This window comes from Gekko japonicus, unplaced genomic scaffold, assembly GCF_001447785.1.
Source record: "Gekko japonicus isolate JY-2015 unplaced genomic scaffold, Gekko_japonicus_V1.1 scaffold2682, whole genome shotgun sequence".
NCBI classification, from domain to species: Eukaryota; Metazoa; Chordata; class Lepidosauria; order Squamata; family Gekkonidae; genus Gekko; species Gekko japonicus.
The window spans coordinates 1-21,237 of NW_015168735.1; the positions used below are offsets into that span (position 1 = coordinate 1).

The 21,237-nt window shown below is 41.9% G+C and overlaps 1 protein-coding gene across 1 annotated transcript in view; it reads right to left on the reverse strand.

Annotated features, from left to right (window-relative positions):
- Positions 1-7,592: 7,592 nt before the first annotated feature.
- Positions 7,593-21,237, reverse strand: part of HUNK (hormonally up-regulated Neu-associated kinase) — a gene marked incomplete at its 3' end in the record, with an annotated part of 81,356 nt that continues 67,711 nt past the window's right edge. The window contains exons 3-5 of the mRNA XM_015415608.1: positions 15,455-15,510; positions 11,265-11,400; positions 7,593-7,720 (exon numbers count right to left, since the gene is read on the reverse strand). Coding sequence (XP_015271094.1) covers positions 7,593-7,720; positions 11,265-11,400; positions 15,455-15,510 — 320 coding nt within the window. The remainder of the gene's footprint in view (positions 7,721-11,264; positions 11,401-15,454; positions 15,511-21,237) is intronic.

A 21,237-nucleotide genomic window follows, 5' to 3' on the forward strand; every position in this document is an offset into this window, starting at 1 on the left:
AAATCAAAGTCTGAGTCCATTGACCCTTGGCCCACTTGACCTTTTGTCTTGTCGGAGAGAGGGCCTTGAGGAATGCACCTTACTTTGAGAGTTTCCTTCATACAGCGAGCAAATAAGTATGTAGAGTCTTTGATCTACTGAGGAGTTTCCCCAGAGCCTGTTTCTGGGGATACTGTCAAATGCTACTTTGGCTTTGAAATCGACAAAGGTGGCATAGAGTGCTCCATTTGGCTTATTTCTCTGCTAGGTGGTACAGACACTGGTCTCTAGTAGAGCGGCCAGCTCTGAAACCTGTTTGCTCGTCCATAAGAATGTGTTCCTGATCTAGCCAGTCAAGGAGTTTCCAATATAGATATCTTGAATATAGTTTACTAACAGCACTGAGGAGGCTAATTGGTTGAAAATTGGCAGGTTTTGATTTCTCTCCTTTCTTATATATTGGGATGATAATTGCAAGTCTCAGGTATTTGAGCCCACCAATCAGTATTACGTTTTATCATTTCTGGAATTATCATGTCACTTCCAGGAGCATTGCTGGTTTTCAACTGATTTATTAGTTTTTTTACTTCTTTGGTTGTTGCCAGAGGCCATGGGAAGTTTTGTGGGTGAAACTCTAGAGGAGTGTGTAGGTCTGATTAAGTTGAACAGAACGTGTGGAAGTGAGAGTCCCAAAGCCAGGGAGAGATGTTGCAAGTTATCCTTGGAGGCACTGTGTGGAGCTTGGCTTTAAGTGCCAAAAGATTGCTGGGTTGTTTGATTTGGAGACTTGGATCATCTGGATCCAGGAATCTCTTTGTGCTCTTAAATTTTTCTCTCTGCTAAAAAGTTTTTATATTGCTGTTTTAGGGTTTTGAGCTCTAGGGGAATTCTGGATATATTTCTTTTACAGATGTGGATATAAATCCAGCCTATGGTTGATTCCATATTAGCTGCTATTACTGATTCGCTCATTCTGAACAGACAATCCTGATAACATTGCTGGCAATCCATTGTATCACATGGTTTTCTATGTTCTTTTTCTTTTAAGAACTGACTTGTGCTGAACTTTTTAGACATCTGTGTAAAGACATCTTGCCCAGAGGGATACCAAGCCATATTAAGTACCATGCGGAGCTTACAACTGAATGCAGAAAAGAGATCCTTCAGCAGCTGAAAAAAAGGTCCAAGTGTGGAAACCCACCCTACAGCTGTGGTTTTATTAAGGAAATGCTCTGCTGCTACAGGCCACAATCCTGTAAATAAAGCTGTAGTATGGTGAGTGACCATGACAAGTTTCATTTCTGAAAACTTCTTTTCCCAAGAATTCTTTTATGTCTCTCTCTCAGCTATCCCAATATAACATAACTTCATGCTAGAGTCCAGAACAAAGGTACAAATGCCATACACATGAATCTTAAAAATGAACTATATTTGCCGTGGCTCCCATTGGGGATGTGAATGAGAGGGTAAAATGATATTTAATTTCAGAAATATTTTTGAGAATAATGTACTGTGACTAGCAAATAATAGAACGATGAGAAAATGTACTGCTGTGAGTAGAAATGATGGATCACAAGTGAATCCTGTTTTGACACAGGTCTTGCTCATTCATACAGTGTGCTCAGAGCTAATGACAGGTGCAGCATGGATCATATATCTAAAGGGCAGAAGAACACTTAGCTTCTGAAAAGATGCTTATGCCTTTGTGTTCTTAGCAGAGCGTTGTTGATTGCTCCAAAATTTTGTAACGCACCTATTTCTTGCTCCTATCTTTCTTCCGTTTCCATTTCATATTTTTAACCAATTTCTCTCCCCGCCCCCCAAGTATTCACCTTTATTTGCTATGTCTGCTATAGTTTCTCTCAGGGGTCTTTTCGTAGAAAAAGAGGTGCAGGAGCTCATTAGCACAACTCATTAGCATAACTTGTTTGCACATGCCACACCCACTGATATCACCGGAAGTGTGTCAGAAGGCAACACCCACTGCTCAGGCTCAACCCCCAAAATCTCCAACCTCGCAGGCCCCGGGGGGGGGGATGTCCAGCAAGTAGAATCACACTACCCCCAAAAAATAGCTCTCCCTAAAAACAGAAAACCACTCTAGCCTTTTCCACTAACATAGCTTCATACTAGCCAAACTGAACCACACCAGACATGTTTAAATTTAACAAGCGATGTTGCATACATTGCTCAAGAATGCTTCTGGTATGCTGTCAGTCCACTAGGCATTATACATAATTGTTCAACTGCTAAGTAATAGCAGCAGTTGTTTTGCAAAATGTTTATGATTCTTCCATTACAAATAAAAAAAACTATTGAGAAGAGGGGAAAAGATTTTTTAGAGCATGATAGAGGAGCTCCTAATTTACAGTTCATAGCATTTTAACATGCAGTATGGGGTTGTGCTGCAGACTTACTGGGATTAAGTGGTGCTGGATGCGAAATACAGTCATGGAACTTGCTGGACGACCTTGGGTCTCTTACTCTTTCTCAGCCTAAGCTACCTCACAAGAATAAAATGGAGGAGGGAAGAACAATGTACACTGCCCTGAAATCCTTGGAGAAAAGGTGGAATAAAAATGTGCTAAATAAATAAAGATGCACCAAAGACTACAAGGACACAAAAAAAGCAAAAGAATGGCCATTATCCTTTTGAGAAAATAATCAGCAGTTAATCAGACGACATGGACATTTTTTTTTATAATCTGTTTATTAAATATTCAACAAATATACCTCACTCAAAGTGAGACAAACTAACACACCACCAAATGTACATATGTACCAAATGTACATATTTACAGAGATCTTCCATCATATAACTTAGATAGTTCCAACTTTGGCACCAAAATAATAGAGTTACGTTAATTTACACCCAATCTTGACTCTTTCAACCAATCATAAAATTTTTTCCAATATTTGTCATACTTTTCCATACTTTTCCATATTTCTTTCTTCAACAATATAGGTTAGTTTCTCCATTTCTGCAATATAAAATAGTTTACTTATAATCTCATCCTTGGAAGGAATACATTCCTCCTTCCATCTTTTTGCGAATACAATCCTCGCTGCCGTTAGTATCTGCATAATTAAATACAACTCTTTTTCTTTATATGAATCTGGTAACATGCTTAACAAACAACACTCAGGTTTCAAAGGGAAATCTTTCCCAAGCATTTTATCTATAATTTCTTTCACCATAGCCCAATATTTCCTTGTTTTGGTACAAAGCCACCACATATGGTAGAAAGTACCAGTGCAAAATTTACACTTCCAACAATTTTTCCCTATTTTCCCGTTGAATTTATTTAGTCTAGCCGGCGAGATATGCCATCTGTAAAACATCTTTATAATGTTTTCTTTAAAAACACTTGTTCTTACAAATTTTATATTTCTTGTCCACACTTTTTCCCATTGTTCAACACTCAAATTATAGCCCCAATCCTGCATCCATGCTATCATTGATGGCTTTATCTGTTCCTCTTCCATTTTCCACTCCAACCAAAAATTATACATTCCTTTAATAAATTTCTCTTTTGTATTTAACCATATCTTATCTAAATCAGTCTATTATAGATGCCCACTTGTTTGTTCTTTGTCCATTTATATGAAAGCAAGCTATGTTGACTTCACCAGTAACATACTGCCAGTGTGATGTGATAACACATTCCTTGTAAGGCAGATATTCAGGAGAAAAAAACAACATGGTCATTCTTTTATTACTGAAGATTTTTAGAGGATGCACTAGGTCATGGGTAGGTGACCCCTAGCATGTGTTCCAAACAGCAGCATGCCAGATCATTTTGCTCAGCAAGTCAGCTCCTTCGGTCCACCTCAAAAGAAGGAGTGCAGCAGAGTTAAGGCAGAGCACAACTCTAGGGCATTTTAAAACCAGAAGCAGTAATATCATCTGTTAGGACTTCCTTTGGACCCACTTCCTTTTTTTTATTTAAATTTTTATTGTTTCAATACAGTACATCAACAAGCTTTCACATAAATGACACAATAATTTGGTTAGCTGAACTTTATGGCATTAACAAAACGTATAGCATACATATACTGTTTCGCCATTATGATCTCGGGCGCTTGCCTCTATAAATCAGAAATACAGTAACTCCTGATATTGTTTGTTTTTGGGGATAATTTCTCCCTCTGCAAGGTATTGAACTACTGGGAACCATATAGCTTGGAATATTTTCTGATAGGAGTTAGTGTTCCAGTACATTTGTTGGTTAACTATTTTACCATAAACAAAATGTTCCCATATTTTATTTTGCCAACATGACGAGGTAGGAATAGATTTTTATTTCCATTTCTGTGCAAGTGTTATTCTAGCTATTGCTAATAAAGTAGATATTAATATAATTGTTATGTTTTCTTTACAGGTTTTCGGAAATACTTTGGACCCACTTTTAATGAGTGCCCGAAGTACCAGGCTAACAGCTGGTGCTGTTTCTGCTCAATCAGCAGATGTGGGAGGCTGACAGTCACATGTGTGATATCACCATACAGGCAGCAGAGACAGGTGGTTTAAGTTTATCAAGCCCTGGATGGATCACTATGCATGGCTGAAGGCTGGTCTTATAAATCACAGGTAGCGCACAACATGCTTAAGTCAGAGCAGATTTTATTTCCCCTCTTCACAACTCTCTCTCAGCAAATTAAAAGAACAGAATACAATTAAGCAAATCTATTTTCACCAAAGATTTACAAAGCATCCTGTGGCTTTGAAAACTCATTTGCAGCAAAGGTTTCCCATGTTTTCTCTACCCCACATATGTAAGAAATGTTTCCTCACTGAACTAATGCAAGCTACTTTCAGGCACGTGGAAGAGGCGGGGGGGGGGAGTTTACAAATTTCCAGTGTCTGAGAGGGGAGACTGGCTGGTGGTCAAGTCAAGAGCTTCGGCAAGCCAAGCTAACAGATCTCCTTTTGTATGCCAGACTTACTGAAACCCAGACAGCCCATCACCGGGGGGGGTGTCAGGAGAGAAGGCACAACAGCGAACTCTTCCACGTACGACTCCGCTCGGGCCCTGTGAGGGTGCTCCGAGTGACGTAATCCAGTGGGTCACAGGAGGACCTTTCCAGTCTTTCAAGCCTCCCGCCAGCTGGACCACCCATTCCCTCCTGCCCCACTTCTTCAACAGCCAAAGAGGTAGAAAGTTCAGTTTTCCAAGAAAGACATGTGGCAAGACAAACATGAAAGGAGGCGAATACCTGACACCGCCTTTTAGCCCTCCTTAGGCCACTTGGAGAGGATCCCTTGTCGCCTCTGTTCCCCCCCCCCAAATCCTCCGAGTGCTCCAGAGCAAACTAATTTATGCAGCAGCCAAATCGCTCGCTCACAACTTTAAGACCAGTAGCTCACAAAATAGAATTTTTGCTCACAGCCCTACAGGACTATGCAGCTTAGAGGGAGTATAAGCGACTGGCTCCCCTGCTGCCCTCAGGTTTGTGATCCCAGGAGGGATCTGTCCTCTCCCTCCCTCATTTGAGGAACTGGCCTGATCCTGTTTCCCCGAGGCGAACAGGAGGGGCGCCCCAGCCCCCCACGCACCCCTCCTGATGCTGGGCCTGTAGCAACGCTTGAAGGGGGACGTGGGTCCACGAAGGCAAGGTGTGTGGGGGGAAGCAAGCAGGTGGGGGAAGGCAGGGGGGAGACCCCAGGCACAGGCAGGGGGGAAGGGTGGCCTCTGAGTGGACGGGAGGGGCAAGGGGTTTGACACACATGCCTACCTCGCCGCTTACTCTCCTCTTCTTGGTGCAGCAGCAGGGGGAGTCCTGGGAGTCAGAGCAGCCAATCCCCATCCCGCCAGAGCAGGCCAAGCTCAGGAGTGCCAAGACACCCCCTTAGTTGCAACAGAGCAGGGCTTTTGGCGGGGACAGGGCAGCAGGCCAGCACGATGCCCCTCCATAGGCAAATGCCTAAATTCTTCTATGGGCGGTCCGACCCTGCGCGGGTGACCAGGGAGGGGGCGAGGGGCAGGGTGGGCCTGTTTTCTGCCGGAGCGTTGCTGTGCTGTGCTGGCCACTAGGCCAGGCCCAGTTGGGAACCTGCAAAGACTTATGAGGGGCATCTAAATTTTCCCGTATCCTTATCCCCACACTACTTCGTCTTTCCCTCCTTCTGGCAGCCCCCGTAACTCACCTTTCCCTGCTTCCTTCTCTCCTTCCCACCTGCCCACCAAACTACAATTTACCTGCCCCCCATTCAGCTATTTTTTAAAACTAAATTTATGCAATGCCTTTCTCCATAATGTGGGCCCGCAGCAGCTGACATAATTCTCTTCCATTTTATCTTCACAACAATCCTGTGAGGTAGGTTAGGTTGAGTGTGCATGACTGGCCCAAGATTCTACGGAGGAATGGGAATTTGAACCTGGGGCTCATAACCTGAAACAAGTCTGAAACTCTAACCACTACACTGCATTGGCTTTCCTATGGAGGCCAGTGTTCAACAGTAGTGAGCAGCTTGGCCTGAGAAAGTCATGGAAGACCCAGTGATTGCTGCTGGCCCTGGCCATAACAAGTCCTCCCTGACAGGCCACAACAACCCAGGAAAGAGCTCTGTCCCCTCCCCCTACCTTTTACTGTCAGAAGGCTTCCCTTGGCCACAGAGGGCATTTGTTTCTTAAACAGTGTGACATATTCCCCAAAGAATCAATTCATTAATCAACAGGTTTTCCTTCTGATGATCACAATAATCTAATGCTGCACTTTCTGAAGTACAGTGAAGAATTCTGGAGTTCTGCTGACATAAAGACCAAAGTACGAGAATAAGTATTATATTAAACATCTGTTTGTCAAAACAAACTACTTTCATCATATTGGGCTTCATTTTTACTTTTCTGGATGTAAATCTTTTCACATTAACTCTTCCTGACACCAATGTTATTTTTTATTTTAACAATTCCCCCACCAAAACGAAGACAGAAACTTTCAGTTTACTTCATTCGGCCACTGAAATTCAAACATTTGAAGTATTTAGCTGATGGAATGACCAGAATGACCAGTTTCAATAGCTCCTACATAAAGGACCAGCATCAATTTAGTTTGAAACCACTTTAGCCAAACAATAATTGAGTCATTAAAGAACAGATTTATAGCCATATAGCTCCAAACTACCAATCACGAACTGGCTGAACCAAACACAACACCCCAAATAATATCCTATGGATTATTTCAGATGCTTTCACATTATAATCTCTGCTAACCTCCTACTAAAATGAAACATGGAATGAGAAATACTATGACTTCCATATACAAAATTTTGTTCCCCCCCAGCCTACAAGAATTTGCCAATGATTTCAATAGAAATCAAAACTGTAAGTTCTAGTATGGCATATAACAGTTAACGTACTGCATATACAGTGCCTGGAATGTTGAGTATGCTTTAATCAACATAAATGACAACTTCTGAGAAGTCTTCTGGATCCCAACTCTCTTGTGAAGTTCTACCACTACTGGTCATAGCATGTTCAGTCAGCAGCAAATCCATTGAAATTATGCCCAAAGCCATTGCCTAAAGGAAACTAAAAGGCTGATGCACAAAATTAATGGTGAGGGTTGTATGGACCAAAAATGTAACAGCACTTAAGCTTAACATTATTTACCTGCGGAGAGCTGAGTGGGGAGGGGATTCATTTCTTTGTCAACCATTTTCTGGTACAAAGCTCTCAGACTGAATGGTTCCACAGTAAAGGGCAGTGTTCCCGTCAACATTGCATACATATTTACACCGCTGTAAAAGAGGAGCAGTGGGAAAACATTGAAACAAGCAGATATATTCCATTAGAAGTTTACTGGTCAAGGACCACATAAATGAGTCATTATGGTTATCAAAAATCAGTCACTAACTCAATGCACATTCCCTTGGCCACTCAAAGAAGTTATCCATCACCTACTTAAAAAATCCCTACAGAAATGGGATGTGGCCAGTTATCACCCTGTCTCTAATATGTCCTTTCTGGGGAGGGGTTGTGGCTCAGTGGTAGTGCATCTGCTTGGCATACAGTAGGTCTCAGGTTCAATCTCCTATTAGAAGGATCAGGTAATAGGTAATGTAAAAGACCTCTATCCACCTGAGACCCTGAAGAGCCACTGACGTTGATGAACCAGTGGTCTGATTTGGTATAGACAGCTTCATGTGATTGAGAGCAGTGGTGGACCAACTCCAGGCCTTCTTGTACTCATGCACTCTGGGACTTTTCAGTCTGGTCAGGCAATGTTTATTGGTTTAGTTGGTTAATTTATACTCCACCTTTCTTCCCAGTGGCAACACAAAGCAGCTTACGATGTTCTTCAAAGACAGGGAATGGAGATGGCACTGGTGGCTTTAATTGATGATCTCCATCTGAATGCAAAGGCCATGTCTGTGTGTTGTTCCTACTGGATTTATCTGCTGCCTTTGCTACAGCAGACCATGCTATTTTGTTAATTTGAACACTTTACTACTTCTTTATCTCAACACATGGTGGGAAACACACTCTGAAAACCAGATCCTATTTGGCTGGCTAAACACAGTAAATTATAATGGAGGGCTGTGGATCAATAGGACAGCACCCCTTTTGCATGCAGAATGTCCTAGGCCCTTTCTGCACTCTCCTTTTAATTCGTGTTCACCAGGGTGTCCTCCAAGCCATTCTGCACTAAAATTGAATTCAACATTATTTTTAATCCAGCCCCCCACCAAAAAAGTTCTGCACTAAAACTGAGTTCAACCTTCTTTTTATTAAGACTTTCCCCCCATTCTGCATTACATTCAGTGGTCAGCCCGGTTTCAGCCTGCTGTTGCCCCGGGTTATTTGGATGCTGTTTTGCCATGGACTTAAATTGCCTCGAATCGAACACTGAGAAAATCCAGAGTAGCAGGCAAATGCAGAAAGGACCCTAGGTTTAATCCCCAGCACCTCCAGTTAAAAGGATCTCAGGAAGCAAGTGTTGGGAGACATTTCCCAGCCTGAAACTCTGGAAAACTGCTGCAAATCAGAGCAGACAGTACTGGGCTAGATGTATTGACGGTGCAGCTCGGTACAGAGCAGCTTTATATGAACACAACCTGGGAGCTAAAACTAGCTTCAGATGCTACATAACATGCTGGACTGAAAGAGACTTGTACTTTATCTTCCGAGTTATCTTACATGGATGCCAGTAAAAGACATATCAATTTAAAAAGGTGTTGACATCTCTGGGCTGCATTTACATGTACAGAGGTTGTCTTCAGTACTGACTCTCACACTATACAGATTCCATGCACTCAGCAGTGCAAAGCGGGAGGACCAAATCAGTACACTATAATGTGTTGCTATAGCCTCTACTATACAGGAAAACGCCATAAATGAAACACCATCTTTTCCTTAAATGTATTGATGCAGGTTAAAGGACATACAGAAGTACTGTAGCATTCCCTTGAACTGAATGAATGTCACAGTAAGAGCTCGTTTGCTGCAGATGAATGATCCTAGGTAGGAGAAACCAATTAAGGAGCCGTTTGACAGTTTTGCTTTGGGTTTTATCTCAGCATGGATACTGTAAACTGGGCTCCACCATTTTTTTTTTAAACACCCTCTCCAAAGTAGCTGCTTGCAAAAAAAAACAACTAAAAGATAGAACTCATCACTGCTTTATCCACTCTGAGATCAATGGAATGCATTCAAATAGTACAGGGCAGCCTGAAAATTCTCTGAAACACATCCAACAATTCTACTTCATTATCTGGTGGCACACTAAATTCTTATGACTCATACTGTACAGTCACTGAAAAACTCATGTCACTTCCTACAGAAAGAAATCATTTTCTAAGTTTGTTCAGCTAACATTTCTCTTGCTTTCACATCACAGTGCACTGAATACAGAGCAGAGTTTTCTGTTGCTTCCACACTAGCCATTAACTCTGAAATTGCCATAGTTTGTTTACTCCGTTTTATAGGGAATCCAGACAATAATTGTTGGCAACCCGTTATATATCAGAATCTCTCTCCCCAGTCTTTTATTACATCTCATTTGTGGCCATTTCAAAAAAAATACAGCTGCAGGCCATCCAGTGCAAATACGCAAAGTGCTACTGAAGGTTTTTTAGGGTTATTGTTCATTTAATTTTTCCTCCTTTTAAAGTACCTCTTTCTTTACCTGCTCTTTCCCATGCATAATCTTATAAACCTCGATCATGTCACCCCTCAGTCGTCTTTTCTCCAAGCTAAAGAGCCCTAAGCGCTTTAACCTTTCCTCATAGGGAAAGTGTTCCAACCCTTTTATCTTTCTTTCATTTCAAGCATATCACTGCCTGTTCTCTCCAGAGACCAGTCACAGTATCCATGAATGAATCAACTGTTAATTATCAGTGCTTCATGGAGGAGGGAACTAAATACTGCTTTTCACTTTATAACTTAAGCCACTCTCATTAATATATTGCACTTATTTTTCATGATTGCTATAGCACTATTACAAAACTGCAATAATTAAACATAAAAATAAATGAATTAAACTATAAAATGATAGGCTATACTTAACTCTGCCCCCCCAGCAAACCTGCAGCCCAGGAAATAGGTGCAAACGGAGGAGGTGGAGGAGAGTTGGATTGATACCCTGCCCTTCACTTGGAGCCTCAGAGAGGCTTACAATCGCCTTCCCTTCCTCTCCCCACAACAGACACCCTGTGAGGTAGGTGAGGCTGAGAGAGCTCTGAGAGAACTGCTCTTGAGAGAACAGCGCTGGGAGAACTGCAACTGACCCAAGGTCAGCGAGATGGCTGCATGTGGAGGAGTGGAAAATCAAATCTGGTTCTGCAGATTAGAGTCCGCCGCTCTTAACCACTACACCAAACTATACCAAAATTGCAGAGAGAAATTCAACCTTTTCTGAACAGGTGCTACTTTCAGAAAGTTTGGTGATGAGCACTACACGATTTTTACAGAGAATTCAGAGCTCTGTTAAGTGCTGACTGAGCAACAGCAGAGTAGAAGCCTGCCTAGGTAATTTTTGCTCCCTTGCTTAGAATCAGCCTTAGTCTGCAGTCTGAGAATTTCAGCAGTCACATTAAACTGTACACAATAGATTGCAATCACTTTAAAGAACAGACTCATCTATGCTTGAAAGGCTCTTAGCATGTTGCACTGCAATGACAACACTAACAATTACAATCACTAGTACTATCATCCATTTTCCAAAGTGGGATGCTCTTCTTTAGCAGCAATTCCAATTAGAACTTCATGCTATTGCTAACATAAAGGTTAAAAGAGAGAGGAGAAAAATCCAAACAAATAGATTTTTCAAAATCAGAAACTCACATGGACCAAACATCTATTTTGGGACCATATTTTTTCCTTGCAAGAAGCTCTGGTGCTGCGTAGGCTGGACTGCCACATTGTGTGCTGAAAGGATCAGAGTAACCCAAGATACTTGCACAGTTGCTCAAGCCAAAGTCTGTGGGGGGAAAAGAAGGAACAGATCTTTAAACACTGCAAGGGAACAACAGAACACTCGAAATATCTGTTTTCCTGCCTTTTGACCAGGTTACTTAAAGGGTCTGCTTTCATTTAAGGTTGTTAGCTGATTCTTCATTTTAAAAAAATGTATGATGATCTATGTGGATCCAAGGGAAATGTAATTATCAATTAATTTAGACAGGAAATTGCAGAAATGCTTAAAGACAAAGATTACTACATAAGCTCAAGTGTCTACGTCAATGTATCTCTCCTTATTATAAAGCGCTATTTGTGTCCACGTGCCCCCACAGCCTTTGGGCCACCCCCACTGCCAGTCAGAACAGGGTCCCTGGCCACTGGCTGCATGGCCTTCATCCCAGCTGAGAGCTGCTGGACGGCCAGGATGGTCTGCCGGCTGCAGCGTTTGCAGACCGAGCCCCACAGCAGCCAGCACTGGCTTCCTCCCACTGCTTCCCACATAAGGAGTCCCTCGCTTGCTGCCGCTCCACCACGATGTGCGGTGCTCGCTCACTCAAACGGACGGTGGGGAGAGGGACAAGGCTGGGCACCTCGGGGGGGGAGAAGGAATGAGCCCAGCCAGATTGGCCCACCACCGCCTCAAGCGCACGGCAGGGGGGAGGCGCGATGCCAGCTGGCTTGCCCGCCGGCACCTCACGTGGGCCGTGGGGAGAGGGAGGAGCTCGCCCAGATTGGCCCGCGCCCCCCCCCCGAGCGTGCACCGGGGGAGGGACAAGGCCAGCCACATTGGCATGCTGGGACCTTGCGCGGGCAGGCGGGTGGACAAACAAGCCCCACCAGCTTTGCTTACCAACGCCTCGAGTGTGTGGAGGGGGGCTGCCAGGCTGGCCAGCCGCCCCCTCGAGCGCGCGGTGGGGGGAGGAACGAGGCTGGCCACCAGGCCCTCAGGCGGCCGGGGGCGCACGAAGGAGACAGGGCCCTGTGGCCGGCCAGCCAAGTTAGTGTTCGTTGTCTTTATTGCTACAACGGGCCTGATTCCTAGTGTTAAATAACCTTCTGCTTGGCTACCGAACTGTTTAAGAGAAAAAGGAGAACATATGAAACACATTCTAGATTTAATTCTGCTGACTTCATACACATAGGATGTGGAGCTGCCCCAGATAAGTTAATATATACTTCCCCTGTTGTGCTGCACTGTGTCTTCATTGGGCCACTGTTATTCAGCTGGATGCACCCTCCCCTAGGAGTAGCTATCAGTGCATTATCCCCCAAGAATCTGATATACAGGAAATACCTAAACAAAGCTAGAACACAGAAATACATAGAGCCCTGAGGAAGAATCAGTTGACAGATACTCCCAAGGGAGCACAGATCACCTTGCCTTGGTGTAAAGGCAGGCTGGATGCCCCTTGCCTGGTTGTGTAACAACAGCCTGCTGAGAAGGTGACCTGGTGGGACAAGGAAGGGCCATACTAGCCGTTATGAAAAGGCACTGGATACTATTCTATATAAATGAACCAGTAGGATGGCATGCACACACAGAGACATCCCATCCATCCATCCATCCATCCATCCATCATATTTTCAGTAGTGGGTTCTCAGCAGTGTAACATTAAGGTATCAGTTAACTTTAACAGCTGTTAAAACTTAAAAAAAATCAGTATTTATCAAGAGAAGTATATATGAAAAAACTCCCTTGATGCTAAAATAATGGTGTGAAACCAAGGATGTATAGGATAAAACTCTTTTATTCTTCTAGACCTAGCTAGCTATAACAATGGAATTATTACTTAGCTCATTTCCGTGCACTCATTTGCAGTATATATCAAGCCATATTGCAGCCTGGCATCAAAGCATAGGTATAACCCTTAAATGTGTTCTTCTTTGAGTACGCAACTCCACCAGGAAGGATCCATCAGGAAGAAATATGGGGTAGATACGTGCCCCCCATAATCCAGAATGCAATCACCCCATGAAATCAATGGTTTAGGTAGGACACCCACAATGGAATCAGATATGAACAGCTACCCCGTGCAAGTCAAGTTCATGCCACATTCAAGGGAGCATGAAGGAGCACCCTAAGTCATATGACACCAACACTTAAGTGATGCTACATATCAGGGCTGTTACAGTAGCACATACCACAAATAAAGATGGTCTGATGCTCAAAGTGGCACATACCACAAATAAGGATGGTATGATGCAACCCTTTATGCAGACAGGAACTATTCTACTGAGTTCAATGGCATTGCATTTAGGTAATCTACACTTGACTGCTGAGAGTTTTGTAATGGTGATAATTCTAAGGATTCTTAAATGCCTCAAGTTCATTCTCTTACATTAAAAAGTTAAAGCTATAGCCAAACGACTGCATTTAAAAAACCCGAAGTGACCATCTCATTTTAAAATTGCGGTTTGTTAGCCAAGGGTATTAAATAGCCCTGTTCAATTTGAGGCACACAACTGAATACAATCCGCTGCATTTATGGCTATCACAGATGTGTGGATCTGACGATAAATTGTTTTATTGCTACAAAAAAGCTCTAAACTTCTTTCCATACTGCATATTATAAAGTGACTTTTCTTATGCAAATTGAACACTTCTGAATTTAGCATCTAGTTCTACTTGTGTATATGTTTCCTGCCATATCTCTATTTTGATGTTAGCTTTAGGTAGTGTTAGATGATCAAACACCTAATAACAAGGAAATTACAGAAATTCTTTTAAACCCACCTGTGGTTGTCATCAGAACTTTACAAACCATCTGCTTTCACTTAGCCATTAAACTGAGCTAGCAAGTGATAATTCTTCAATATAATTTGACCCCACCTTTTCTCTTATACAAGGTCACTTAATTAAATAAAAAATAAACAATTAAAGGTAAAAGTAATTATTTTAAAGAATATATTAAATCCCTTAAATATTCTAAACCCTATTAACATCAGAAGAAGTCTCATATATTGGCTTTGTGTAGTATGCCTCATTCACTGATTTGTTGGCCTAGTTTTAAGTAATAATTTTCGTCACCTCTGAGGAAATGAAGCCTCTCTCTTGAAGTAACAGTCATCTGGCATCTACTCTGCATTCAGACTTGCTGCTGTAGAAAATGTGTAGGCACAAAATTAACTATAAGCAGATGTTCTCTTTTAAGGGAATATTTTCCTTGCAATGCCCACAACTAGCATTAATGGGAGTTATTAACAGATACTGAAAGGAGATGAGTAATCTGCACTGTCTGCAGAATGTTGACAAATAATGCTCTGACTGTAGTGAATAGGCTGCTGTAAAATCAAGGAGCCATTGACAATTTTAATAAAAGGTTTCTCAATCAATCTTTCATTCTGATTTTGCAGCAGTGTAGCCTTATTGTACAGAGCAGTATTTTGCTTCCTGCTGCGTGATCTAAGAATCCCTGTTGGCAGCAGCAGAGGCAAAAGCCTCTGGGAATAGAAACCCTTAAACCTACAAGGGTTGTATAAGAAAAGGCAATAAGAATCAGAACTGTGGCTTAGTTCTCAGGAGATACTTTGGAGCCTTGTGTTTTGCAATAGGGTCGCATTGGCTTGGATCATGTATGTTAATATTTATCTACTCTGAATAATACTGTGCTTCTAGAGGGAGCCCAACTAATGTATTTGTCTATGGAAAAACTGGGGATTAGTGGTCGAGGCAGGGTACACATTTTTTACACTATCTGTTCACAGGAACAGAAAAACAACTGTTTGCCATATGAGCTGAGCTTTGTAGACTATAAATTACAAATTGCTATTTCCCCCATTATATGCTGTGTTATCTATACAATACAATTTTCAATACAATTAGAGCAAATAGCCTTTGTTACTCCAATGATACAAGGCAGAAGGTTTTACTGACGTCAGCAGTCTTCTTTCCAAGTAGTACATTCGGATTTGCTACTTACTGAATCATTTTCACCAAAAAAGAGCGTAAGATCTTCACTTCTCTTGCTACATTTTCTAAGACATATCAATACATTAATACACAGGAGTGTATTTGAATTTTTAATAATATCACAGAACCATCAATTATTAGAATGGTTATAAAAACATCTTACCAATAAGTTTAATATTGCTGTCTTCATCTAGCAAGAGATTTTCTATCTTCAAGTCTCTAAAAACATTTTAAAAAACATAGTTAATAAGAATTGAAACAATGAAGGTTTTGACATTTGGTTTATCTATTTACACTATTTATTTTTCACTTTTCTGGAGTTCAAAGCAGGGTGACAATGTTTAAAATACATGAAAGTACAAATAAATGAACACTATTAACAGCGTAACCCAGATCTTCCAAATTCCTCACATTGTTAACTCCCATTATTAGTTACATTTGAAGAAAAGGCCACTGCCACAGAAATATGGAGGTCTCTTCTTTTAAAATTATTACCTACTTCTGTTAGTCCCAGTGAGTATCAAATGGGCAAAATTATTGTTCTCTCCTCCCACAGGGATCCGTCAACTAGAACAATAGTTCTAATCACTTAAATGTCTGCAGCCCACAAAGCATGTAGTGGATATTAGCCTGGGTCATTTCGTAGAAAAAGAGCTAGGGGAACTTATTAGCATAACTCATTAGCATATGCCACACCCCCTGACATTACCAGAAGTGTGTCATAAGGCCACACCTCCTGACATCACCGGAAATGTGTCATAAGGCCACACACCCCGCCCCCAACGGTCCCGGCCTTGCAGCTCCACTGCCGAGCCCCATGAGGGGCCCGGCGGTGGACCTGCAAGGCCGGCGGGAGTGCAAGGAAGCCCCGCGAAGGCCCTCCCTGGCCCCAGGCAGGCAGGGGTGGGGAGAGGCAGGGAGGAAGCAACTTACCCTCCCTCTTCTCCTGCCTCCTCTTGGCTGAATGAGGGCCAGAAGCAGGGGGCGGGGCTTCATCATGTGCCCCGCCCCCGTACCTCACCCGGGGGAACTGCGTTCCCCCGCGTTCCCCCCCCCGAAATGACCTCTGGATATTAGTGATTTATTTTGGGAGAAAAAGGAATAGCTGGTAATTTGAAGCATGAGGCAGGAATCTCTAGAAAGCCAAAGGTGCTGGCTTAAGATGGTATGAGTTCCCTCCTAGCCGTTTTTAGCCAAGTGTGTGTTCTGGATTCTTTCAGTCCAACAGTTCAAGTCTACGAGGGCACAGATTTGGCCCTTTTTTATTGTCTGCCTCAAACTGTAAGACTTTTTCCCAGAAACTTTCTCCTTGAGCTTGACATAGCAGGTTAATAAAATCAAGTACAACACATTTCAGTTCTGACAAGTCTTGGGGTAGTTTTTAGATGGTTTGCTCAACTTCATTAGCTGTGTGAGCATCATTCTAAACAGAGTTACACCTTTCAATGGCATGTAACTTGCTTAGGATTGCACTTTATATTGTGCATAAAGAGGCAGCAATTGATAATTGTATTTAACAGTTTGTTTTTGAATATTTTTAGATATGTATGTGTATGGTTTGTACAGTAAATTACTCTGAGATCCAGTTGGGGAGTTGGTTGTGGAAGGGAAATGGCCTATAAGTCAGAAGCAGAGTTCTAGCGTTCTTCCCCAATTCACGCAAAACATGTGGTTGTGCTGTCCAACAGTTGGCAGGGAGTTATCCTTGTGGCAGAAACTGCTTATGCCATTCTGAAATCAACAGAGGCTATGCAAAACTACTGTGCTTGTATATTTCAGTGACTGTATCCTAATTCCTAGTGTTTAGGATGAAATGATAATTCATTCCCCTTATACATCCCAAGAACCTTTATTTTTAATGAAATCTTATGCAGACTTACTCCAGTCTAAATCAATTGTACTGCTAATCATCTCTGGACCATTTTTATAAAGTCAAAACAGTTTTAATGTTTATGCAAATAAACACAAAGACACATATAAAGATGACTCCAAATAATGTTTATTGGATCCACTCCTCCACTTAGACAGAAATCAAGCATATTACTAAATCCTGTTATATAACCATGTGTAAATGGAAGGGGAGAAACATAGCTCACCATCTTCAAAGTAAAATTTAGCTATTAGCAACCTTGTGCAGTGAAAGCAGATTCCTAAATAATCTGTACAGAAAAAAAACTAGATGTGCATTTCAAAGGGAAGTAATATTCTCTGAACTTCAGACTATGGACATGAATATTACACCAGCAGTCAGACTACTTGCATTTTAAACATGTAGAGTGAATAATAAAAGAGATCAAGCAATGTATACCAATAAATAAAATCTAATGTATAATCTAATATAGCTCAAATAACTATTAGAGGATGCTATTAAGGTTTCCCTTGCTCACAAACTAGTCAAATCTGAATCTAGGGGGCGGTACTCATCTCCATTTCCAAGCCGAAGAGCCAGCGCTGTCCAAAGACTTCTCCATGGTCATGAGGCCGGCATGACTACCTTCTCACTGAAGCGGTACCTATTTATCTACTTGCAATTTCTTGCTTTCGAACTGCTAGGTTGGCAGGAGCTGGGGCCAGAGACAGGAGCTCACTCCATCATGCAGCACTAGGGTCTCAAACTGCCAAACTACAGACCTTCTGGTCTGCAGCTCAGCATCTTAACCTCTGAGCCACCGCGGCCTTTTAACCTTTTAAATGTTTTTGTTAGTGTTTTATTATAATTTCCACAATATCTGCAATGTACAACATAATTTTCCTATAATTATTCTTGGACCTCCTAACCAACTGAGGATGTGCTTGTATGTTACCTCGAGAAACACAGGGACTCCCATGACAGCCTCTTCCTATGGAGGTGCAGCTCAGCCTATTTACAGTGCAATCCCAAAGACTCTTTGATGGGAGTAAGCCTCATTAAGTAGACCTGAGAAAGATTCTGCTTAGGATGGCACTGTTAAGCAACCCAAAGCAAAATTTACCCTGTTGTAGCACAGTTTGGATGGTCACTGCTAGATCCAGGGACTTTTCAGTGGCTGCATCTATTTTATCAATCAACTTTCCTGTATCACGTTTAGTATTTCTTGCCAGAATTTCTTAATTTTATCACACTGCCACCAACAATGCGCATAACTTCCTGTTTGGTTACACCCCTTTATCTTTCTACTGAAATCATATTCGGAAGTGTGTTGAGTAATGTATTGTAATTCTTTGAACATGTTATAACGTTGTACATACGCAGGAACTATTTACAGGATGTGAATGTAATTGGAAAATTAATTGTTCACTGTTTGAAGTGTTAGAATTGTTAAAAATTGAAAAAATAAATTAAAAAGAACCTTTGATTTAAAAAAAAAAAAAAAACCTTTCCTGAAGATGTTAGGAAGGCTTCCACTTTGCTGAGGTTCTGCAACTTTGCAAAGCGTAATTATTTGGAAGGGCTATTGACACTGTATGTTGCAAATGCATACATTTGTTAGTTTGTATAGATTTTGAATTGTATATTTTTTAAAAATATATTATTTAACCCAAATCAAGCTCTATTCCAGAGAAAGGCAGGCTAAAAATGCTATAAATAAATAAGTAAATATGGTTGCCCTCCCTGAACTTTCTGCATGGCCCAACTGCAGCCATTTCATTTCTCTGTTCCGTGCTGCAACCAGGAACATCAGGGAGGGGTCCCCAACCCCAGACCTTTGGAACAACAGTTTGGGGCAGCAGGGAAATGCTATTGTGTTCATTTATTTATTTGATACACTTCTACTCCACATCTTCATTTATTTGTTTATTTGACCTGTATACAAGGTAACTTCCAACAATAATTTAAAAGACAGTGTGCTTATTTAAGAAGACAACAACACATCTCCTTTATAAATAAAAGCCGAATGGTGGCGGCACTTCTCTAGAACATTCCACACGTTCCAAAATCAGTTCGCTCTCTGATCTGTCATTCAGAGGGTCTCCCTATCCACTGGCTGCTTTGCCTGAGTTTCGCCTCCAACATTCTAAACACTTTGCTGTTTGTCTCCCCCCCCATAGCCAGTCAGAACACAGAGGTTATTTGCATATGCAGCCTCATTGGCCTTTGCCTCAGAACACAGAGGTCGTTTGCATATGCGACTTGATTGGCTTTTGCCTCTAACATTCTAAACAGTTTGCTGTTCTGAGGTAAAATGTGTCCAATCTCCAGGTGAGGGCTGGAGATCACTCAGAATTACAACTGCTTTCCAGATGGCCGAGATCAGTTCCCTCGGAGAAAATGGTGGGCTCTGTATCCTTATATGCTGCTGAGGTGGGCCCCGTATGACAGCCAATATGACGTAGCAGTCAGGGCTTCAGAGCACGGGAGAGGCTGCTGGTGTGTGGAGGGTGGAAAGCTAAAGAGTGAGGGGAAAATAAAGGTAGGTCGATGATTGGCTGGGAAGGAGATAAGGTTGCCAACTCCAGGTGGGAAATTCCTGGAGATGTGAGGGATGGAGCCTGGAGAGGGTGAAGTTTCAGGAGGCGTGGGACCTCAGACAGGTACAAAGCCATAGACTCCACCCTCCAAACCAACCATTCCCTTCTGGGGAACCATCGTTGCCAATCTCCAGGTGAGAGCTGGAGATCACTCAAAATTACAACTGTTCTTTAGGTAGCAGAGATCAGTTCCTCTGGAGAAAATGGTGGACTCAGTGTCATTATACCCTGCTGAGGTCACCACAGCAAATTGATACTGAGTGTCCAAGGCCGGGGCACCCGCCCAGAGCCTCTTTCTAGAGGTCTTTGTATTAATTTCCACAACGGGCCTTTTTCCTAGCTAAAAATAAATCAAATCAGATTCCTAAAACCATACTAGCAGCAATAAAAGTACTAAAAAGACCTAAAACCACAATAGCAGCAGAGGGAGAATAGTAAACCCGGGGAACTGAAAGCTCATACAATATATACAAAGCAGGGCAACAAAGGATTGGACAAAGAAAATTTTTTTAAAAAGCCAAAACACCACAACACAACAATCAAACAAAGGCACGAGGAAAGGGAATGGCAGCCCCTTTCCCTTGTTTCAAATAATCCTGGACTCCCTGGAATACCATTTGCCCTGTATTCTCTACTGGGTGGATCTGGCCCTGTTCCTGTGCATTCTAGATCTATACAGAAACATACACAGTATATTTTCCTGTCTCCTAAAGCATTTCTAGGGCTCTTGAGAATGAAGTCCAAGTTTTGTTGTTCAGTTGCACAGTAGAGTCCGACTCTTCGTGACCCCATGGACCACATCATGCCAGGCCCTCCTGTCTTCCACTGTCCTCCGGAGTTGCTCAATTTCATGTTCGTTGCATTGATACTGTCTAGCCATCTCATCCTTTGCCATCCCCTTCTTCTTTTACCTTCAATCATTTCCAGCATAGTGATATGCCTCTAATTCCACCATAAAACGGGGAGAAAAACAGATATACATGGAGCTGTGTTTGCTACTGATACATTACTAAACTCCTTTCTTTGACATTCTGACAGTAATTGCACTGAATGGGATTGAATTTGGTTAAAATTACTTTAAAAGGGTTGTTCAGAATTTCCTGTGGGATGCTCCCACTTGCTCCAATGAAAACTCTCATTGTCTTTGTTGTCCTTACTTCCTTTGGAGGCTTAATATTCATCCTGTTTTTGACAGCATGAAAGTCTGTTTAAAATACCTTCTAAAAAGAGAATGCTTTACTAGATGGTGCCATTTAGGACTGTTTTCTTCTCAGAGGAAAAGGTAGTCATTGCTATCAAATTCAGATTTGAGCTTGTTTCTTTTAGAGTTTTAAAAACCAATGAGCCACATTCCAAAGTTGACAGGCCTTCTCAAAATCATAAGAATTCATCCCACAGTGGCATTGCTGGCATTAGAAAAACTTAAAAGGGCATGGTTTTTAGCAACAAAATTATGTGTTCTTAAAACAGGAATTCCCAGCATTTGTTGTTATAAAC